The sequence below is a fragment of the Misgurnus anguillicaudatus genome, chromosome 19 (assembly GCF_027580225.2).
Source record: "Misgurnus anguillicaudatus chromosome 19, ASM2758022v2, whole genome shotgun sequence".
NCBI lineage: Eukaryota > Metazoa > Chordata > Actinopteri > Cypriniformes > Cobitidae > Misgurnus > Misgurnus anguillicaudatus.
In genome coordinates this window covers 11,545,895-11,565,918 of record NC_073355.2, presented here as the reverse complement: position 1 = coordinate 11,565,918, position 20,024 = coordinate 11,545,895, and the positions used below count along the sequence as shown (strand labels likewise).

At 37.7% G+C, this 20,024-nt stretch overlaps 1 protein-coding gene across 1 annotated transcript; it reads left to right on the top strand.

The window, feature by feature from the left end:
- The first annotated feature begins 1,003 nt into the window (after nt 1-1,003).
- Nucleotides 1,004-16,622, top strand: LOC129430022 (cytolytic toxin-alpha-like). The gene is made up of 5 exons (XM_055187026.2): nt 1,004-1,074; nt 12,150-12,244; nt 12,427-14,127; nt 15,893-15,987; nt 16,075-16,622. Exons 2-5 carry the CDS (start codon nt 12,154-12,156, stop codon nt 16,417-16,419), a joined length of 2,232 nt encoding a protein of 743 aa, XP_055043001.2. The 5' UTR covers nt 1,004-1,074; nt 12,150-12,153; the 3' UTR covers nt 16,420-16,622.
- The last annotated feature ends 3,402 nt before the right edge of the window (nt 16,623-20,024 follow it).

Genomic DNA, 20,024 nt, shown 5'->3' with positions numbered 1-20,024 from the left:
GAAAAGAAAAAATTTTCAAAGAATTGGAGAGTGTGTTTTCTTTTACAAATGTAGGTGATGCACCCAGTGTTTACTTTATCTGGGTGTTCTGGCTGACACATATCCTTCCAATAAACGTCTTTTATTCGCGTTATAAATAAAACAGATACTGTATTTTTCAGACTATAAGATGCTCCGGAGTATATTTTGACGTATAAGTCGAGTTGCACCTGACTATAAATTCCAGTACCCGTCAAACTATGATAAAAGTGCGACTTATAGTCTGGAAAATAAGGTAATTCACTTAGTTCCCCTCCTTGTAGTGTGATGTCATTGCTATTAACCACCCGTTCACTGACGCTTTTGGCACAGTACCGGCACCATGTGAGAAGTGCAGGAAAGCATGAAAAAGTACAAGTATGCTAAAGATAAAAAAGAAAGATAAAAATAGAGAAGTGCCGGTACTGGGTACCAGTGAGTAGCGGCCCACTTCAAGCACTGGATATGATGTCTTTTTAGTGTGGTCTAAAAAGTTCTGTGACAAAAACTATAATGGAGCAATTGATGAGGGGGTTTTAGATACCATACTCTTTTCCAGTCCGTGACAACCTCTTTCCCAAGTGAGCTGAAAAGCTAAGCATTTTCCTGTAGCTTTTAAGGCCTTTCTGTACAACCATGAGGTAAAATGACTAGAAGAGGGTAAACAGACAAACTCTTAACATAAAAATGCTAACATACTAAAGTCCTAACAAAAATAATTGCAAAAATTATTTAATTGAAATGAAGAAAATAGTACAATTGTCTATATGCAAAAAAATTTCAGGTTCAAGCCTTGTGTGTGTGTGTGTGTGTGTGTGCATATGTAAATGTGTGCATGTTAAGTTTTGAGGTGTGTAGTATTTTACTGAATTTTATTTAGCCGTTTGCCCTAAACTGGTTGGGCAATTGGGCAATACTGGGAATGTTACAAAAAATACTTCCTGTAAATAAGCGATCTAAATATCACTACAAACCTAGATGAGCTTCAGACTTCAGCTGATGACATTAAGAGAAGACTTCATCTCTTATCACACCAGTGACACTCACACACTCCAGGTGAGACTTTACAACAATATAAACCATTGTGTTTGGGACAGTAGGGGAGAGCAGGCGGAAAAGTAACATTTCTCAGAAAAACGTAATTTTTAAAAGAAATGTTTTAGACCTGTTTTATATTTTGTTGTGGTCAATAACTCACAAGTCTGGTCTATCAATAACAGGAAATATGAAACTACTTCATTTTAAACATAAGTAGCCCATTGTTATATTGACCCTGTCAGCTGGGATGAAAGTAACACAACAGAACAAAATAGATATTTGTGTTATACTTGTTTTTAGTATATAAATACATTACAATGACCTTGTTAATATATAACTGTAAACATATTTTGTTATTTATCTTTGCAAAAAAATAATTAAATTACATTTTCATTTTAAATTTCAGTTTCATCAAATGTTTTCAAAAACAACCAAACAGTATAAACTTAAATTTTTTCAACAGTATAATTAATTATGAAAATTAAATTAGCATAATATAAATTCTAATGATAAAGCAACAGTATTAACAGCGGGACAAAAGTAACAAGTGTTACTTTTGTTCAGACAGAAACTCCTGACATTTAAACCCGATTTACTTTTATTTTGAAAAATGTGTTAGTGCACTAAATAACCTGTAGATTGATCAGTACTTTAACACAAGAAGCCAAAAACACAACGCATTACAAAAAAATGACCGCTTTAGGAATTTACTTACCATGGTCAAAAATCAGCCTTTCGGACCTGCACGCGGGAAACTATGACGAAATAATGTGATATTTGTAAGCTCTGTCAGGGGTTGCATGCTAAATATACCATGTTGTGTTTTTTTTGTGGATAAAGCTTGTGTTTAAACATTTTAGGAAACACATGTTAACGGTTTAACAATTTTAATATTGTATGTGAAACAAGCAACACAGAGATTTTTTGTATATTTTTGTGTTTATGGTTGAATTAAACCCTTTTTGACTGACTTCTTATGACGAGTAAGAACCCTTTTTACCTCCAACAAGTGAAGTTAATCAAGGACTCTGAATCGACATAAAGTAAGAAAAGCTGTCTTTTCGTCCCATACAATCAATATTTTTGTTTAACAAGAGGATTATCATCGAGTGATTGACGCATCGAGTGACTCACGCATTGAGTATTTCAGGCATCATTCAGACAAGATACTGGGATTTAATCGACTATAGCGGCTGTGATTCTCCGATGCCATTTGGATTATACACAAAACGGATTTAATTGATCAGACTTTAGTGAACTTTTAAAGTTTTGGATTTTTGGGGGTATATTATTTGACTTCGGATATTATTAAACTTTGCTGCGTTATGGACACGTCATGTTTTTGCCACCACACATCATCGCAAGAGGGCAATCTCATCTGCAGAAAACCATCAAGCTACATCTGATAAAATAGTCCGGCCAAAACTCTTTTTTCGTGAGTTAGCACCTGCTGTTGATGCAATTTAGCACTTTGCTAAATCACAGCCACCAAGGACAGATGTGAGTGTGTTGATTCAGGAGGTTTGGTCAACATTATGCAACGTCAAAATGATATTGCTGAAATTTTCATAAAACAGCAGTCTTCATACTTTCCCACCAATGGCTATTCCAGTTTTTAGTGGTTACCCACACTGAGTGAAGAACAAGACAACAAACAACAATGACAGATTGTACAACCCCAAATCAGAAAAAGTTGGGACACTGTAGAAATTGTGAGTAAAAAAGGAATGTAATAATTTACTAATCTCATAAACTTATATTTTCTTCACAATAAAATATAGATAACATATCAAATGTTGAAAGTGAGACATTTTGAAATGTCATGCCAAATATTGGCTCATTTTGGATTTCATGAGAGCTACACATTCCAAAAAAAGTTGGGACAGGTAGCAATAAGAGGCCGGAAAAGGTAAATGTACATATAAGGAACAGCTGGAGGAAGACCAATGTTTAAGAATAGGAATCTTGTCCCATTCTTGTCTAAAACAGGCTTTTAGTTGCTCAACTGTCTTAGGTCTTCTTTGTCGCATCTTCCTCTTTATGATGCACCAAATGTTTTCTGTGGGTGAAACATCTGGACTGCAGGCTGGCCATTTCAGTACTCAGATCCTTCTTCTACGCAGCCATGATGTTGTAATTGATGCAGTATGTGGTCTGGCATTGTCATGTTGGAAAATGCAAGGTCTTCCCTGAAAGAGACGACATCTGAATGGGAGCATATGTTATTTTAGAACTTGGATAAACCTTTCAGCATTGACGGTGCCTTTCCAGATGTGTAAGCTGCCCATCCCACACGCACTCATGCAACCCCAAACCATCAGAGATGCAGGTTTCTGAAATGAGCGCTAATAACAACTTGGGATGTCCTTGTCCTATTTAGTCTGGATGAAATGGCGTCCCAGTTTTCCAAAATGAACTTCAAATTTTGATTTGTACCACAGAACAGTTTTATCACTTTGCCAAAGTCAATTTTAAATGAGCATTGCCCAGGGAAATTTCCTGAGCCCATGTTGTGATTTCCATTACAGTAGCATTCCTGTATGTGATGCAGTGCCGTGTAAGGGCCCGAAGATCACGGGCATCCAGTATGGTTTTCCAGCCTTGACCCTTACGCACAGAGATTGTTCCAGATTCTCTGAATCTTTGAATGATATTATCCACTGTAGATGATGATAACTTCTATCTCTTTGCAATTTTTCTCTGAGAAACTCAGAAAACTATTTTTCGCTGCAGCATTGGGGCAATTGGTGATTCTCTGCCCATCTTGACTTCTGACAGACCTAATAAGTTGCAAATTAGTCCTTAAGCTGTTCCTTATAGGTACATTTAAATTTTCTGGCCTCTTATTGCTACCTGTCCCAACTTTTTTTGGGATGTGTAGCTCTCATGAAATTTATAATACCCAATATTTGCAATGGCATTTCAAAATGTCTCACTTTCTACATATGTTATCTATAATCTATTGTGAATAAAATATAAGTTTATGAGATTAGTAAATTATTCCATTCCTTTTTTATTCACAATTGTTCCAACTTCTTCTGATTTGGGGTTGTACTTCTTAGATCAATTGCAGGGCAACCAAAGGTACTGGTACGCAGTTGTCAACCCATGCCTTCTGATAGGGGCTACAAAGAGGCTGAGAGACTACTCTACTAACATTTTGACAATGAGTACACAATTGCAACTGGCCAGCTTTAACACCCGAGGATAACAAAGCTTTAACAGAATTTGCTCTTTTCCGTACTGGCAGAGCACTGCACGGGCCTGAAGTCGCAACGGGTGCAGAAAAATAATGAATAGGGCTATACAAAACCAAACCAAATAAACATGCAGGTTGCCTTATCTTACAACTTCGCTATGCATAATTTTTTTTAAAATGTACTGTAAGGACTTTACCACAGAATATGGCTATTCATAAATCCAACAGTTTAACTAAGAAAAAGTAAATCTATACTCAAGAAAAAAACGACACAGCCTTCTTACATGAATACAGGGAGAAGTCTTTTATGTCTTGGATGATGTGTGCATAGATTATGCACAGTATCCAAGGTTTTATCCCTATCTAGTCCTCCATCTATAATTTTCCCAGTGCACTAAAGGTCCTGCTGCTAAATACACAACAGCTGCATTGTACTGTAAATGTCCGGCTGTGTGTGTGTGTGTGTGTGTGTGTGTGTGTGTGTGTGTGTGTGTGTGTGTGTGTGCCCGAAGGGGCTTGGGCTAAAATGCAGGGCTCTACTTACTGGTTCTCGCAACACGGCTGACAGTGTGGAATATATTGAAGAGATGGACAGTCCAAGCAACATGTGTATGTGTATGTGATAGTATCAAAGCTTCCCTTCAAGCTGAGAGAAAGGAGGAGAGTAGTTGCCTGTGAGCTTCAAAAAAGGACTGGCTTAAAAGCAAGATTCTTTGAACTGGTTAGTTTTGTTGACAAACAGGCAAAGATTGTTTCCCATTTATTGCTTGGCAATATTCAGTATAAAAAAATGGCAAGAGACAATCTTAAACACAAAACAAACAAATCAGGTAACTTACCAGTGAAAGAAAGAAACACAAAATTTGTAACAAGTGTGACACCTGTTCCAGAACTAAAAAAAAATACAAAGAACAAAGGAACATCAATGAGCAAAATCCAGCCATGCTACCTTGTGCTGTAATAAAAACCATGGATTGGACGTTTGCAATATTCTGAAGCAGAAGCCACACAAAGAAAACAGACACAAAGTCTTTCTGAAATCTAAGGGCTTGTGTTATGGTTGTTTATTACCAGGTCACATGAGTAAAGATTGTATGCAAAGACTTACATGTCAGAAATGCTCACTAAAGCATCCTTCATCTCCCAGAAAGGAAGCCACTTTTTCAAGATGGAGACAGCTCCACAACTGTAACAAAGATATGTAACATAAACAGTGAAACTTGTGGTTGTACTGGGGCTGGTCATTTAGTGTGCTCATTGGCCATAGTAGCAGTTAGAGTTAAAGGTCACTGTCACTCCGTGACCAGCGATTGGTGGCGCGATCTGTGACGTCAGACCCTTACGGCAGCAGATTGACAGATGGATCGTCAAATCAGAATCCACACCTGAAACGCAGCACACAGACATGCACACATGCAGCAACACAAGAAAATAACTTACATAGCACAGCGTATACGTAACAGTCACATATTGTCAAATCTGAAATTTTGTGGCTTTTTTCATGATAACTGAAGTCTATGGGCTATTTAAGTACCATATAAGTTTCAAAACAGTAATTTAACAGTCAAATGCACACAGCCTGCTTGAAGTAGCTGTGAGTTAAAACCTCCTTTTTGCTAAAGAAACCCCCAAGGAATATCGCAGCATGTGAGAAAATGTTGTTTAATCGATGGATGTCAGAAAACTAAATCATTGCACAGCCTTCTAAAAAACATTTATATACAAGAACATTGGCTAATGTTCATTTATTCAGAAATTCTTCAACAATTAATTTGACTAAAGCCATCTGTCCTAAAAGTGACTGCTTCAATGTGGCAGTTTAATGTTGGTTTCTCCAAGAATCTAGACATCAAAGATGTTGCAGTACTTACTTTGTTGGGTCCGACCTCAAATCCACAACTCGTAAGTAAACACATTTTAAGTAGGGCTGCACGATAACGTGCATGCGATTGTCATGCGTATTTCATTGATTAAAAAGCGCAATCACCTGCTTTCAGAACCGGCTGCCGCTCCTGAAAGCAGCTGATGGTGATTTACTACTAATCAATGAACCGGCTTTACTGACGAGGTGCACGAGACAATCGCATGCAATTTATCATGCAGCCCTAACTTTAAATAACATTATGGAGCCAGAGAAAACTGAATTGATATATTGTAAACAGTTATGCAACACTAACATGATGCTTACATGTTGCTAACTGGATGCTTAAATGTTGTTTTGTAAAGTCTTTAAGTCTTTGTGTTAAGTCTTTTGGAGGCCACAAATTTTAACAGAATATCTGCCGGAAATCAGACGTTTGTTTTCTTAAGTCACCGATACCGTTATTTCAACTGCATATTTCACTCATAAAACAACCAGCCAATCAGAAGAGAGGCTCATAAATATTACTGTTACCTGTTTTAGCAGAGCTCCTGAAAGAGGAGCTGTAAAAAAGTATAGAGATTGTTTTTGGTACTTAAACTGCAAATATATATTTTTAACCTCTCAACGTGCACTAGTTCGTGTGTGGGATGACGTCAGGTTTTTTACGCTGCTTACATTATGTATATAGCCTACTGTCCACAAACATTAACAATATTAACATTACTTTACATCTTTTACAAGGTCAGTGTATGATCTCTGTTTTGAGAAACAGATGCTCTAGCATCATAAAGTAGTATTTTGTGACAGAAGTCCAGATAAGAACATGCAAAATATAAACGGGAGTACTTACCTTTGTGTTGATATAACGATCGCAAGTCGAATCCAGTCTGTTTCAGATGTCCGAATAACTCATGAAAACGGTCTAATAGAATACATCCAATGAACATTTTTGTCCACAAATGCATATAATCCGTGAAATATAGATATATAGTATGTTGTTTACATCAGATTTCGCATGAACGTCTTGTAATAAAATGTAATATACAATCTGCGGACTATTTGCATCGTAACACTGTATATACCGTACCTAAAGATTACACTTTAGGTTCCGCTAAAAACACATAAACCTGGGGGAGTATTACAGAAAAGTCCTAACTTTAAAATCTTATCTTAACTGTTTGGTAACCATGGAAATTTCAGTTAGGACCTCATTTAAGACAAAAGCTATTACAGAATGATGTTCCTAAATGCATTCTTATCTTAACTGCAGATAGGAAAGTGGTATTACAGAAGCATCCTAACTTGACAAAACATCCTAAAAACGGTCTTAACTTTAGGGTAACCTCACAGGTGTCCTAACTTAAAACTTTAATGAGAGTCAGCTGAAATAATCAGATGATGATAGAGCTGCGGGAGAATGACATTACATTTTTAACAAAGTGAAGGATGAAATACATCAATGTTTGTTTTTGGATTACTCTTTGAATGTTTTTTACCTTCACACATTCACATAATCACAATGTTTCTCACTAGTGGAGCGATCTTTCAATCTATTTCATCCCTCATTATTAAAAAACAGTTATCTTATCCGTGAACACTTGATGGGATTAGTGAATACAGTACACACTTGACTCAGCATCTATTTCTTGTCATGTCTCTATCAAATGTTGAAATGTACAGTAGTATCCTAGCACTTAGGAAGAATAATTTTTTTAATTTTTGTAAGTCACATTTGCTAAATGTTTAAATATGGTAACTGATAGATGATGTGCTAAACACTAATACAAAAAACACAGACTATGATTACTATGAATTTAATGAAATGTATGTTTCTGGCCCATTGAAATTAAAAGGACAATTCTTTTGTTTACTGTAGCAGCAGCTCACGCATTGCTGGTTGCTTGGTAACAGACATGACAGTTGATAGCCGAACATGATTAAGCGATTTGGGATTTTCTAACTAGAGATGAGATAAGATTTGGTGAGATAAGATGAGAATCCTAAATCAATTTAAGATTTGCTTCTGTAATATGAATTTGTGAAAAATCTTAACTTAACCCATCATATCTTAAGTTAAGACCTAAGATAGAAAGTTTCTGTAATACACCCCCTGAGGTCAAACTTTGTTTCTAAAAGTAGGCGGGAGTATAATACATAATATCCCAACAGAGCTGTCAAATATCGTGACGTCATCTGACTCGCTCGTTTCTCCAATGCCCTTACAAAAATTAACCATGGTTTTATTGTGGTAAAAGTGTAGTAACCATGGTTTTTTGGTGTATTAATTACTATCAGCAAAACCATGGTTATTTTGTGGTTACCATGGTGACCATGTTTTTTTGTTTTAACTGTAGTAAACCCATGGTTAATTTTCATAAGGGTGATTCATGGAAAATATTGATAGACAGAACGTGTAGCCAATTAACGTCTTTAGACTTGTGGCTTTGGGATCATTGCATTTCTAGGTTCCACACACATATTTATCATTAAGTTTTTTAGTAATAAAACTTACTTCAGCCTCTCTAACATTTTTTATTAAAAAAAATAATAATGTTGAAAGGCCTGTTACATAAGCAGACTGAATGAGAACAATTTTGTGGAGCTCCCTCAGGTGTTCTCACAGGATATTCCAGTTAAAAGAGAAAACATTCCCCAACAAAAGGATGTTAAGAAATGCAAATACCTTGATGAGGTGTGTCTTCCTCAGATAGATGCAGGTATTGGCTTACTAATAGTAACAAATATACCCAAGGTTCTTGAGCCTTGGCAAGTCATCAACAGCAGAGGAGATGGGCCTTATGCTGTCAAGACCATAATGGGCTGGATTGAAAATGGACCTTTGGATAGAGAGAACATCCAAACTAACAGCGACACAGGATGGCCACAGGTTATGGCAAACAGGATTTCGATGGTAGGCCTGGATAACTTAATCCAACAGCAAATGAGAAAATTTGGAAATGTCTATAGAGGATAGGCAGTTTTTGAAGTCTGTATCACAGTCCATTCAGCTTGTTGATGGAAATTACTGCATTGACCTTCCATTGAGCAAAAAGGATGTAGCATTTCCCAAAAACTATGCTGTTGCTTCTCTCTATGCTCAATGTCCGAAAAAATTAAAAGAAGTTCCGATTTTCACAAGGACTACTGTAGTTTCATAGACGACATGTTACTCAAAGATCAGGCTGAAAAATCACTGCAAGTGAAACTGAAGGAAACCTTGGCAGAGTCAGGTACATCCAACACCATAGTGTGTATAATTTGTGGATGTGTAGTTTCTGTTTCGTTTCTTTGTTCGCTACGGTGGTTGAGCGGGATTGTGCAGGTGCAGGTGAGGAAATAAAGAGAAAAAGAGAGTTTTCTTACCGTGTTGCAGTCTTTCATGAATAAAGCTTGCGTTTAAACATTTTAGAAAACACAAGTTAAAGGTTTAATAACTGTAATATTGTATTCGAAACAAAAACAAAGGGATCTTTGTATATTTATGTGTTTATGTTTGGATTAAACCCTTTTGATTTTGACTGACTTCTATGACAAGTAAGAACCCTTCTTTTCCTGCCACAAGTGAAGTTCAAGGACTTTGCATCTACAATTCTGACGAGACAGAAACGCAATGAATGCTAAACTTGTCTAGTAATATATATTAAAGCTTCACACCTTGCCACAGCTTTAATAAATCAGGCTTTGGTCAAGCATTTCTTGACCCAGTCTTATTTAATGCAGAAGGTACAATTTTATTGGTGTGTGTAACAGCTCAAGTATACAGTATGTCACTGAATCTGTGTGTGAAAACTCTATTGTAAGATAAAGAGCATCACAGATTTCAAGCAATAATTTCACTTTGATCGCTGACATGAACCTCCTCAGTCAGTATTAAAAATATCAAGTTTATATTTTCACAAAATGTTCTTTACCTTATGTTGGGTGATTTAATCTAGAAAACAGTAAACCACAAATAAATACTTTAGCTGGGTTTTCACAGGCAGGGTCACAATTATCTAGTAGTGTATAAATCTAAAGGGAGAGAACAGGTGTGTGTAGGAAACACTAATGCTAACCTTTCGTCAAGTCATGATAAACTCAATCAGACGTTTTCTCTGTCAGTACCATCTGTGACTGTTGATGTTAACGCGAAAAAGAAAGTATTCGGAGGAACGGGCATTGAAAACACCACCCCCCTTTCACTGTTATGTAGAAAGAGGGGCGTGCTGCACTCAACATGAGAGAGAAAGGGAGGGGATGTGTTTGAGTGCTTGCAGCAATAAATTAAGCAGTTTTTTAAACAGTAAAATGTAAATGGGAATCATGAAAAATCTATTTGTGGCACCCAGTGTTGATTCTGTGATGGTGCGCCACGAGTAAAAAAATAAATGTATGGGGAAAACTGCCACATATTTTGTGCACGGAAATCTGCAATTTATGCTGCGAAAGTGCGGCGTATTTGAAAAAATGCAGCCCCCACATACATATGCCCTCCAAGACCAGGGGCCTCGTTTATCAACATTGCGTAGAAAATGTTCTAGATTTGTACCTACGAATGAAATTAAGAATGTGCCTAAGTACAAAAAAATCGGGATTTATCAAACGTGCGCACGTGGTTCGTACGCACATCAGTAAGTAATCCATGATGATAAATCCCACTTGTTCTTAAGCACCATGCTCGTGCACGTTCATGTTCATTTGCATTTCGAAACGCCTCCAAGGAACCATATATGGTCACAACACCTCCCGTTATAAGTCACGTGGTTGTGCTTTTTCCCTCATCGCAATAATGGCAAAGAGAGCGTAAAAGAGGCATTTTACAGACGCAGAAATTGAGTTACTGGTGGATGAGGTTAAATTCTAATAACACATTCTGTTTGGTTCACTTAGTGCGGGAGGAATGACTAACAAAAGAAAACAAATCTACATGGGAACATGTTACCAGTGAGTTTAATTCTGTTGGGTATGAGAACACTTTTAGAAATAAAAAAGTCATTTGACATTAAATTATCAGCCAAAAAAAAAAAAACGCGTCACAGGACACCGACTTGAAACGAGTGCAACTGGAGGAGGACAGACAACTTTCCACCTTGGACAGCAGCATATATAACCAGCATCATTGGCGCAATCTTTGAAAATGCACTACCGGCGGAATTTAATATTTGCCAAGTCTTCCAATAACGCAAGATAAGCCATTGCACTGTGTCAAGCATTTGTCGGAGACTTCATTTATACAAATCACATGTAGAGCTTTCACAGATCACAAATAAATCATTATACTTAATTGCTGTTACCATACTGACGTTAATCATTTTTAACACCTGCTTGTGGATAATAAATAGACACTTCTTTACTCACTGGAACAGGGTCCTGTGTAGTATCGCTATTCTACCACTAGATGCTCTGCGTACGCATACTCCGAGGTGTGCGTATATTTACACACATTTCTAAGTATAAGTGCAATTTGATAAATTCCACACTTTGCGTAAAACTGTTCCTACGCACACTTTACGCACACTTCTGTGCGTGCGCACGCTTGATAAATGAGGCCCCAGGAATGCCCACCTCTGCTTTAAACACTTCCCATTTCTTTACAGCATGTGTGTGAATGCACGCACAGATTTCGGAAAACCATTGGCAGTGTGAAAAAACGAAAAATCCAACAATCCCAGACAAATCCCGGTCACATTTTCTGTGTATTTTCCATAATGTCCGTGTAAAAAAGGCTTTAGAATGTAAAGCTTAGGAGCTCTCTCTCCAAAGCATTCCAATCCATGATGATTTGTAACACAGCGGGGTACCACAGCCCAAGCTGGGTGCTTAAAGGCAACTGTCTGCCTGAAGTTGTTCAGCTTTCGTCTCTCTGCGAAGGATCTCTATTTATTCTATTATCTGTGACACTTCTTGAAGGTGTCGAGTGGCTGTATGGTAACTCTTAAGATATTTTTTATTTTAAAAAGTAAGCAAGAGAGAGAAGTAATGAACTGCACATTTTTCTAAAAATGCATCTTCAATATTTTTAATTAATTGCTTTTTTCTCTTATTTACTAGCGCTATGGAATCAGAGCCAATTATAGTAGCAGCTTTAGGAAGACCTCTATATCCTGGAATGCTTTACGACTGCCGCAAGCATTCATATATTCCAGGTGCTGTATCTACTAACTATTTATATTTTCTATGATAATAAATGCTTTGTATTTGCCTTTTTGTACCTAGTTTTGTACCTATCCTGCAGCTTTTTCCTGATGGTTTGGTGTGTTCTGGGCTTACAGTGCTTTACACGTGTAGATCAACAGTACATAACTGATAAAGCCATTCCTTATTTCAGGTGTTACACTGTGGGATAAAAAGTCAGTAAAGGATAATATGGACATTCGCTCAAAGCTCGATACAGAGATCAAGTTTAGTAGCTCTGACTCTCTCTCTGATAAGTGCAGTCTTCTGGACGTAAATGCCTCTCTGAAGGCCAGCTTCTTCGGTGGGCTGGTAGAGGTTGGGGGATCTGCCAAGTATCTGCGGGACACCAAATCCTCAAAGCAACAGTCCAGAGTAACAATGCATTACAGTGAAACCACAACATTTGAGCAGCTCACTATGACCCAGCTGAGTCAATTCACCTACCCTAAGGTATTTAAGCAGAAAACTGCAACTCATGTGGTCACAGCTGTGCTCTATGGAGCTCAGGCCTTCATGGTGTTTGATCGGACATTTTCAGATGATGACAACAAGCAAAAGATTGAGGGAGAACTGAATGTCATGGTCAAGAAGATCCCTTCATTTTCCATTGAGGGACAAGGAAAAGTTAAAATGACAGATGAAGAGAAGAATATTGCTGAGAGTATCAGCTGCACATTTCATGGTGACTTTCATCTTGAGCAGAACCCAACCACATACATGGAGGCCCTGCAGGTGTACAAGCAGCTTCCCACCTTGCTGAAGAAGAATAACGAGAGTGGGGTTCCAATAAAAGTCTGGCTCTATCCTCTATCTCTGTTAGATGAACAAGCAGCTCGGCTGGTGAGAGAAATCAGCACAAGTCTGGTGGCCAGCACTGAAGATATAATGGAGGAGCTGGGAGAAGCAGAGAGGAGATGCAATGACCTGATCAGAAAAGCACAGATAAATATTTTCAGTGACATTAAAGAACGACTTTGCACATTTCAGAGCTCATTCAGCATTTACAAGCTTGTGTTACAGAAAGCATTGGGCAGAGTCCTACCTGAAATTCAAGGAGCAAAAATGGAGGAGCAGTTACTGGAAGAGATCATGAAGACTCACAACGAATCACCTTTTAATGCAAGCAGTCTTAACCAGTGGTTAGATAACACAAAATGTGCACTTGACCTTTTGAGTTCCTGCACCAAATGTCTGAAGGGGATCAAAACTGAAGATGCAGATGGACTGAAAACTATCCTCCTTAATCCTGATATTGATGTAGTGGTGTGTTTGAACTTTACATCTCTGAAAGATGATGACCCATATCTTACAAACCTAAATGACTTCCTGAAATCTAAGCAGTTTGAGCATGATGGAAATATTACCTTGCAGTCTGTGGCATCCATCACAAAGTGGTTTGACGATCCAAATGCCATCACAAAGATGAGAGAGAACTTATCTCAATTCAAAAGCTTCTCAGAGGCCAATAAAGATGATAAGAGAATGTGCTTCATTATTTCTGCCATCTTTGATTCCTCCAATCCAGGCTCCTCCATCTATCTGTATGAAAAAGGCAAATTGACAGACAAACAGTTTCAGCCTTTAGTGACAAAACTGCCCGCACCTAAAGTAATCATCCAGGGAAACACAGTTTCCATTAATATGTCAATGTTTACAGCTGGATCATTAAAACAATACAGAGTGGAGTACAAGGAGGAAAAACGACAGAAGAAAGAGTGGGTTGTCAAAAACACAACCAATGAAAACATTATTCTAACAGGATTGGAGTATGGAAAAGAGTACCTGGTCCGCTACAGAATAGTGAGTAAAGTGGGAGTGAGTGAAGCCAGTGATACTGCCTGTCTTTCTTTAGGTAAATATAATCTGCACATTTATTACAAATTATATGTACTCAAAATGTTTAAATATACATATATATATATATATATATATATATATATATATATATATATATATATATATATATATATATATATATATATATTATATACACTACCTGACAAAAGTCTTGTCGCTTATCTATTTTGTAGAAACACCTGCTATTAACCTGACTTTTAATTAATCAATTGGTGTTAGAAATAGTTCATATGAAAAGCTAAAACCCTCCCAAATTATGTTTAATGCACTGAAATGAATTAGTTACATAATTTTTTTTAATCATTTATAAAGACAGAGAGGTCAAATTTTGGCAAGACAAAAGTTTTGTCGCCTATGCAGAAATTGAACTGCAAATAAAAAAATATTTTTAGCAAATTCAGTAGTGGTGCTGTGAGATCCAAATTTAATATCTTGTATGACTTCCATGAGCTTGAAAGACTGCATCCATGTGGTTTGGCAAGGATTCATACAATGTATTGATGAAATCATCAGGAATAGCAAAGAAAGCAGTCTTGCATGCCTCCCAGAGTTCATCAGTATTCTTTGGTTTCATCTTCCATGCTTCCTCTTTCATCCTACCCCACATGTGCTCAATGATGTTCATGTCTGGTGACTGGGCTGGCCAATCCTGGAGCATCTTGATCTTCTTCGCCTTGAGAAACCTTGATGTGGAGTTGGAAGTATGCGATCCTGCTGCAGAATTTGGCTTCTTTTATGGTTGGGAATATAAGAGGTAGCGAAGAGATCTTGGTATTTAGAGTATTGATGTTGCCTTCCACCCTGCAGATCTCTTGCACAACCCCCTTACTGGATGTAACCAGACCATGATTTTTCTGCCACCAAACTTCACTGTTTTCTGGGTGACTCTCGGATCCATGCGGGTTCCAGTAGGTCTCCTGCAATATTTGCGGCAACTGTGGTGTAATTCAACAGAAGATTCATTCGAAAAATCCACCTTCTGCTCTTTCAACGTCAATCCTTTTAGCAGGCTTCTGGGCACTGATTCGACCATGGAGGCCATTTCGAGACAAAATCCGACAAACTGTTCTGCTTGACATAGGGATTTCAGGTGACCAGGGCTCGTGGAGCTCTGCTGCAGTGGAAAATGGGCTGGCCTTGGATTTTCGAGCCGACAAAAAGTCCTCTCGAGCAGTTATCTTCAGGGGTCTGCCTGACCTGGGCTTGTCAAAAACGTCTCCAGTCTCTTTAAAAATTTTTCTATCCTCTGTATTTGACTCTGACACACATTGAAGGTGTCTGTCACATCAGCAGTGGATCTGGTCTTCAGCCTCTTGATAATCAAAACTTTAGTCTCAGGGTGAATCTTAGGCATGTTTGCAGAGGTCTAGTTGCAGTTGATGTGAAGGTCTAGTGTATTGGGGTTCTTTTTATATACACCTGAGACCTAATTGATCCATTATTAGTCACAGATGAACGTTATATGACAAGGCGACAAAACTTAAGTCTTTGCAAAAATTGACTCAGTGGGCTTTACCAAGCTGTGAATATTAAAATACTTTTTGACAGTTTTGTTTTGCACTGAAACATTATCACAAAAGCTGTTGGGATTAAAATAAGCCATTTCTTTAAAACAAATTTTGATAAGAAATATAATTTAGGGGCACTACATGTCAATTTGTACACAAGCGACAAGACTTTTGTCAGGTAGTGTATGTATGTATGTATGTATGTATGTATGTATGTGTTCTCTCATTGTGTGTTTCTGTTTGCTTTTTCAGCTCCACCTGTGATTGTGGGTGGGTCAGGAGGTAAAACATTCTCCTTTATCAAAAATTCTGAAAATACTGTTAAGAAGATCACTTTTTATGCCACGGTTGGTGCAGTTTTTTATTCCATTTCATTATTTGTGATGATCAAAATATTTAACATATTTATTTAATATATTTTCTGCAATTTCCAGGATAAGGCCTTCTGCAAAATAGAGGTGACGTTTAATAATGATGAGACGGTTACCACTGGTAAAAGAAAAATGACAGGAAATCAAAAAAAAGAAATTGTGTTTGAAACAGATGATAAAATCCTCACTGCCACTTTGTGGCCAAATAATAAGAATAACCCTACTGACCAGAGAGTTGCTGGTTTGGAATTTTTAGTTGAAAAAAGTGATGGGCAAACTGAAACATACTCTGCTATGTGTAAGAAGCTGGGAAGGCCTGTGAATCTTTATGTAAAGTCAGGAAGATTTTACGGCATTACAGGGAGAAGTGGAGCGCAAATTAATGCTCTGGGTCTCTACTTTATTTAAACGTGTCCAATAATTGTCACAGTATCCAAATTACAAAAAAGTGTTTTTCCAGAAAAGGTAATAAACAAATACCCTAAATAAAATTAATTTAGGTGTTGTTGATGTTTATAATATAATTATTAAGCATTAATTGTTTTGGGGATAATAATTCTAATGCTGATGTATCTTGATTTTTATTTTATTCAATTTATGACCTTGTGAAAGTACTTAAAGGCGGAGTCCATGATGTTTGAAAGCCAATATTGATATTTGAAATCACCTAAACAAACACGCCCCTACCCCAATAGTATCTGGACCTTCTGTTGATAGACCCGCCCCACACATACGCAACCCGGCATTTGATTTGATTTGATTGGCTATTAGTGTGGGTAGTCGGCCCGTCTTCTTTTCCAAACCGTTTTTCAAACATCGTGGACTCCGCCTTTAATGTAATATAAAGAACTTACTGTACTTGATTTGAAAAGACTTGTTTTAAGAAGATCAGTTTGCACTTCTAATAGGAGCGATTTACCATACAGGGCTTATCCTAGTCACAGACTAAAATGTATGTTTGAGCTGCCTTCATTTAAAAACATCTTGCACTGAATTATCTTAACATATACATATGTGTTTGTTTTATCGTTAACATGTACTAATACACACTTACACACCAAAGGAAATGTAAAATTGTGAATCAAACCATAGTTGCTCTTTAAGATGATAAAAGCATGTAATGTGGATGTGTTGTATGATTTACTTTTAGCTTAATGTATTAGTGTGAAAACTAATATGGTAAAACTAAGGCGCTGTTTACACTTGGTATTAAGATGTGTTTTTGTCAGAGGTGGAAAGTAACGAATTACATTTACTCACGTTACTGTAATTGAGTAGTTTTTTTGTGTATTTTTACTTTTTTGAGTAGTTTTTAAAATCTGTACTTTTACTTTTACTTAAGTATGTTTTATTTAAAGTATTGTACTTCGCTACATTTTTAATCATATCCGTTACTGAGTAAAAAATATTTTAAAAAGCAAGGTGATAAAGACGCGCAACGGATGTAAATGGGCGGGTCCCGGAGGAACGCGCAAAAAGAACCATGGAGACGGACGAGACAGGCGCGCGCTAATGCAGACCCGCCTCAGTTCAAATCTATGAAAGAAACCCCTGGTCATATTTAAGTGACCACTTTCCACTGACGCGAAGCGAGTGTTTCATTCTTATGAAAGGTAGGATTCATGCATGCTCTTAAGTACGAAATTGCACGACGCGTTTTTAATACCATGTGCATTATCTTCTGAGGTCTAGCAGCTTTGCGTCAAGTCAAACACAACTTCAAAACGTCCTCGAATGCGCAGGTCATTAGACATTGCAAAGAGAGAGAGAGAGAGAGAGAGAGAGAGAGAGAGAGAGAGAAGAATAAAGGTCATCAGGTACCCAGGTCAGGGAAGTAAGGAGATAATAAACGTGTCAAATGTATATAGACATGGCACTCATCTCATTATATGCTCATTTAAACTATATATAGTTTAATAAAATAATGTATGTTACCAGCAATACATCAATTACAACCTTACTATAGTGATTGTATTTACAAGCTGCTGACCACCTTCAAAAGTGCATAACTCACATGTAAAAATCATTAAACAATTCCATTAATGTTTCTTACTTTAAAAAAGCTTTTTATTTTTTTAACTTTTTGTTATTGCACTTTAATTGTAAAGAATAAAAAACAACTAGTTTGAAATGTATATTCCCTTGTCGTTTTTGAACTATACTAGAATCCTCCACCTCTTCCCGCTGTAAAAAAAGTAACTTTTACTCTGAGTAAAGTTAAAATGTTTTACTTTTACTTGAGTAGATTTTTAGACAAGTAACTTTACTTTTACTTAAGTAAAATATTATTAAAGTAACTTTACTTTTACTTGAGTACAATATTTTATTACTTTTTCCACCTCTGGTTTTCGTTGATCGAATCACAAGTGGACAAAAGAGACACATCACGTTTACACGTGGTATTTAAATTAGGGCTGTGCAAAAAAATCGCCCTCCTCGTCCTCCACTCACCACCAGAGGGATCCATCCCCTGAGTATTAGTACTTTCTGGACTGCATTTCCCATAATCCCACATACCGGGACTGATTGCACTGTCACCTGTTTCCCATCATCCTTTGCCTATATAAACAGAACTTGAACTTGACTTCAGTGTGATGTCTCGATTTGTCACGGCTGTCATTCTGAGCTTTATTCTGTCTGTGATTACCCGGTTTGTTAATTCGATCGGTTTACTCTGGTGTTACAATTGATTGCTCCCTGCCCTGACCCTTCTGCCTTTATTATTGACGACAATATTTGCCTTACCTACATTGCTGTGTTTGCTGTTATTGACCCTTGGCTGTTTGACTATGAGAGTTTTATTAAAAGCCTGCAAATGGATCCTCAGCCTCACGGTGCACCATTACAGAAGACTTTGCCACAAAGTGATCCAGCAGCCATCTCTCAACTCTCTATGGAGCTTTCTGCAAAAAGGCTCGCCGGTCACCAACATCAGCTGGCTCGTCTCACCTCTCTCACGGATGAACTCGTCACGGCACTTCAAAGCTTACAAGGTATTTCAATCACAACCAACCCAACACCGGTCAAACCACCATTTGCGGCTACTTCAGTAGCTTAATTCGCCGCTAACCCTCGACTAGCTTTCCCAGACAAGTTTAAAGGAATAGTCTACCCTTTTGCCACATTAAACTATGCCACCACCTCAACCCAGACGAATTAATACATATCTATCTCTCTCCATGCGTGCACTGTACAGCGCATCGTGAATGTGTCAGCACCCAGCCTAGCCCCATTCACTCCCATGGTACCGAACAGGGAAGCCACCAAACACTTCCGTGTTTTCTCTATTCAAAGACTGTAAAATGAGGAGTTATACCAGCAAGTATGGTGCCACAAAATAAAACTTTTTTTGGTACCATAGGAATGAATGGGGCTAGGCTAAATGCTAACACATTCACAAAGCGCTGTACAGTGCACGCATTGAAAAAAGATAGGTATGCATTAATTCGTCTAGGTTGAGGTAATAATAACATAGTTTAATATGGCAAAAGGGTAGACTATTCCTTTAACGGAGATCCTGAACGGTGTAAAGGATTTTTGAAGCAATGCTCTCTCTTTGTAACCCTAGAACCCTCTCTTTACCCAATGCCGCTAGCAGGATTGTTTTCGTTTGCACACTTCTCATCGAAAAGGCTTTAAAGTGGGTTACTGCAGTATGGAAGGAGGACGGACCGCATTTAACTCTTTCAACCATTTCCTTACCCAGTTCCCTAGTGTGTTTGAACATACAGCTGGAGGAGAAAGAGCTCAGGCGCGACTCCTGAACATTACCCAAGGCAACCGTACAGCTTCCAATTATGCTTTGGCGTTTCGCACACTTGCTGCCCAGGCAGGCTGGGAGGAGAAGCCAAAAGGGGCTGAATCGTGAGTTACAGACTGAACTTGCCTGTCACGATGAGGGAAGAGGGTTATCTGAGTTTATGAAACTTTCTATTCAAATTGACAACTAACTTCGAGCTCGTTGACCTCCTGCATCTGTCTCATCGGCCGAAAGCACTGAACCCATGCAACTC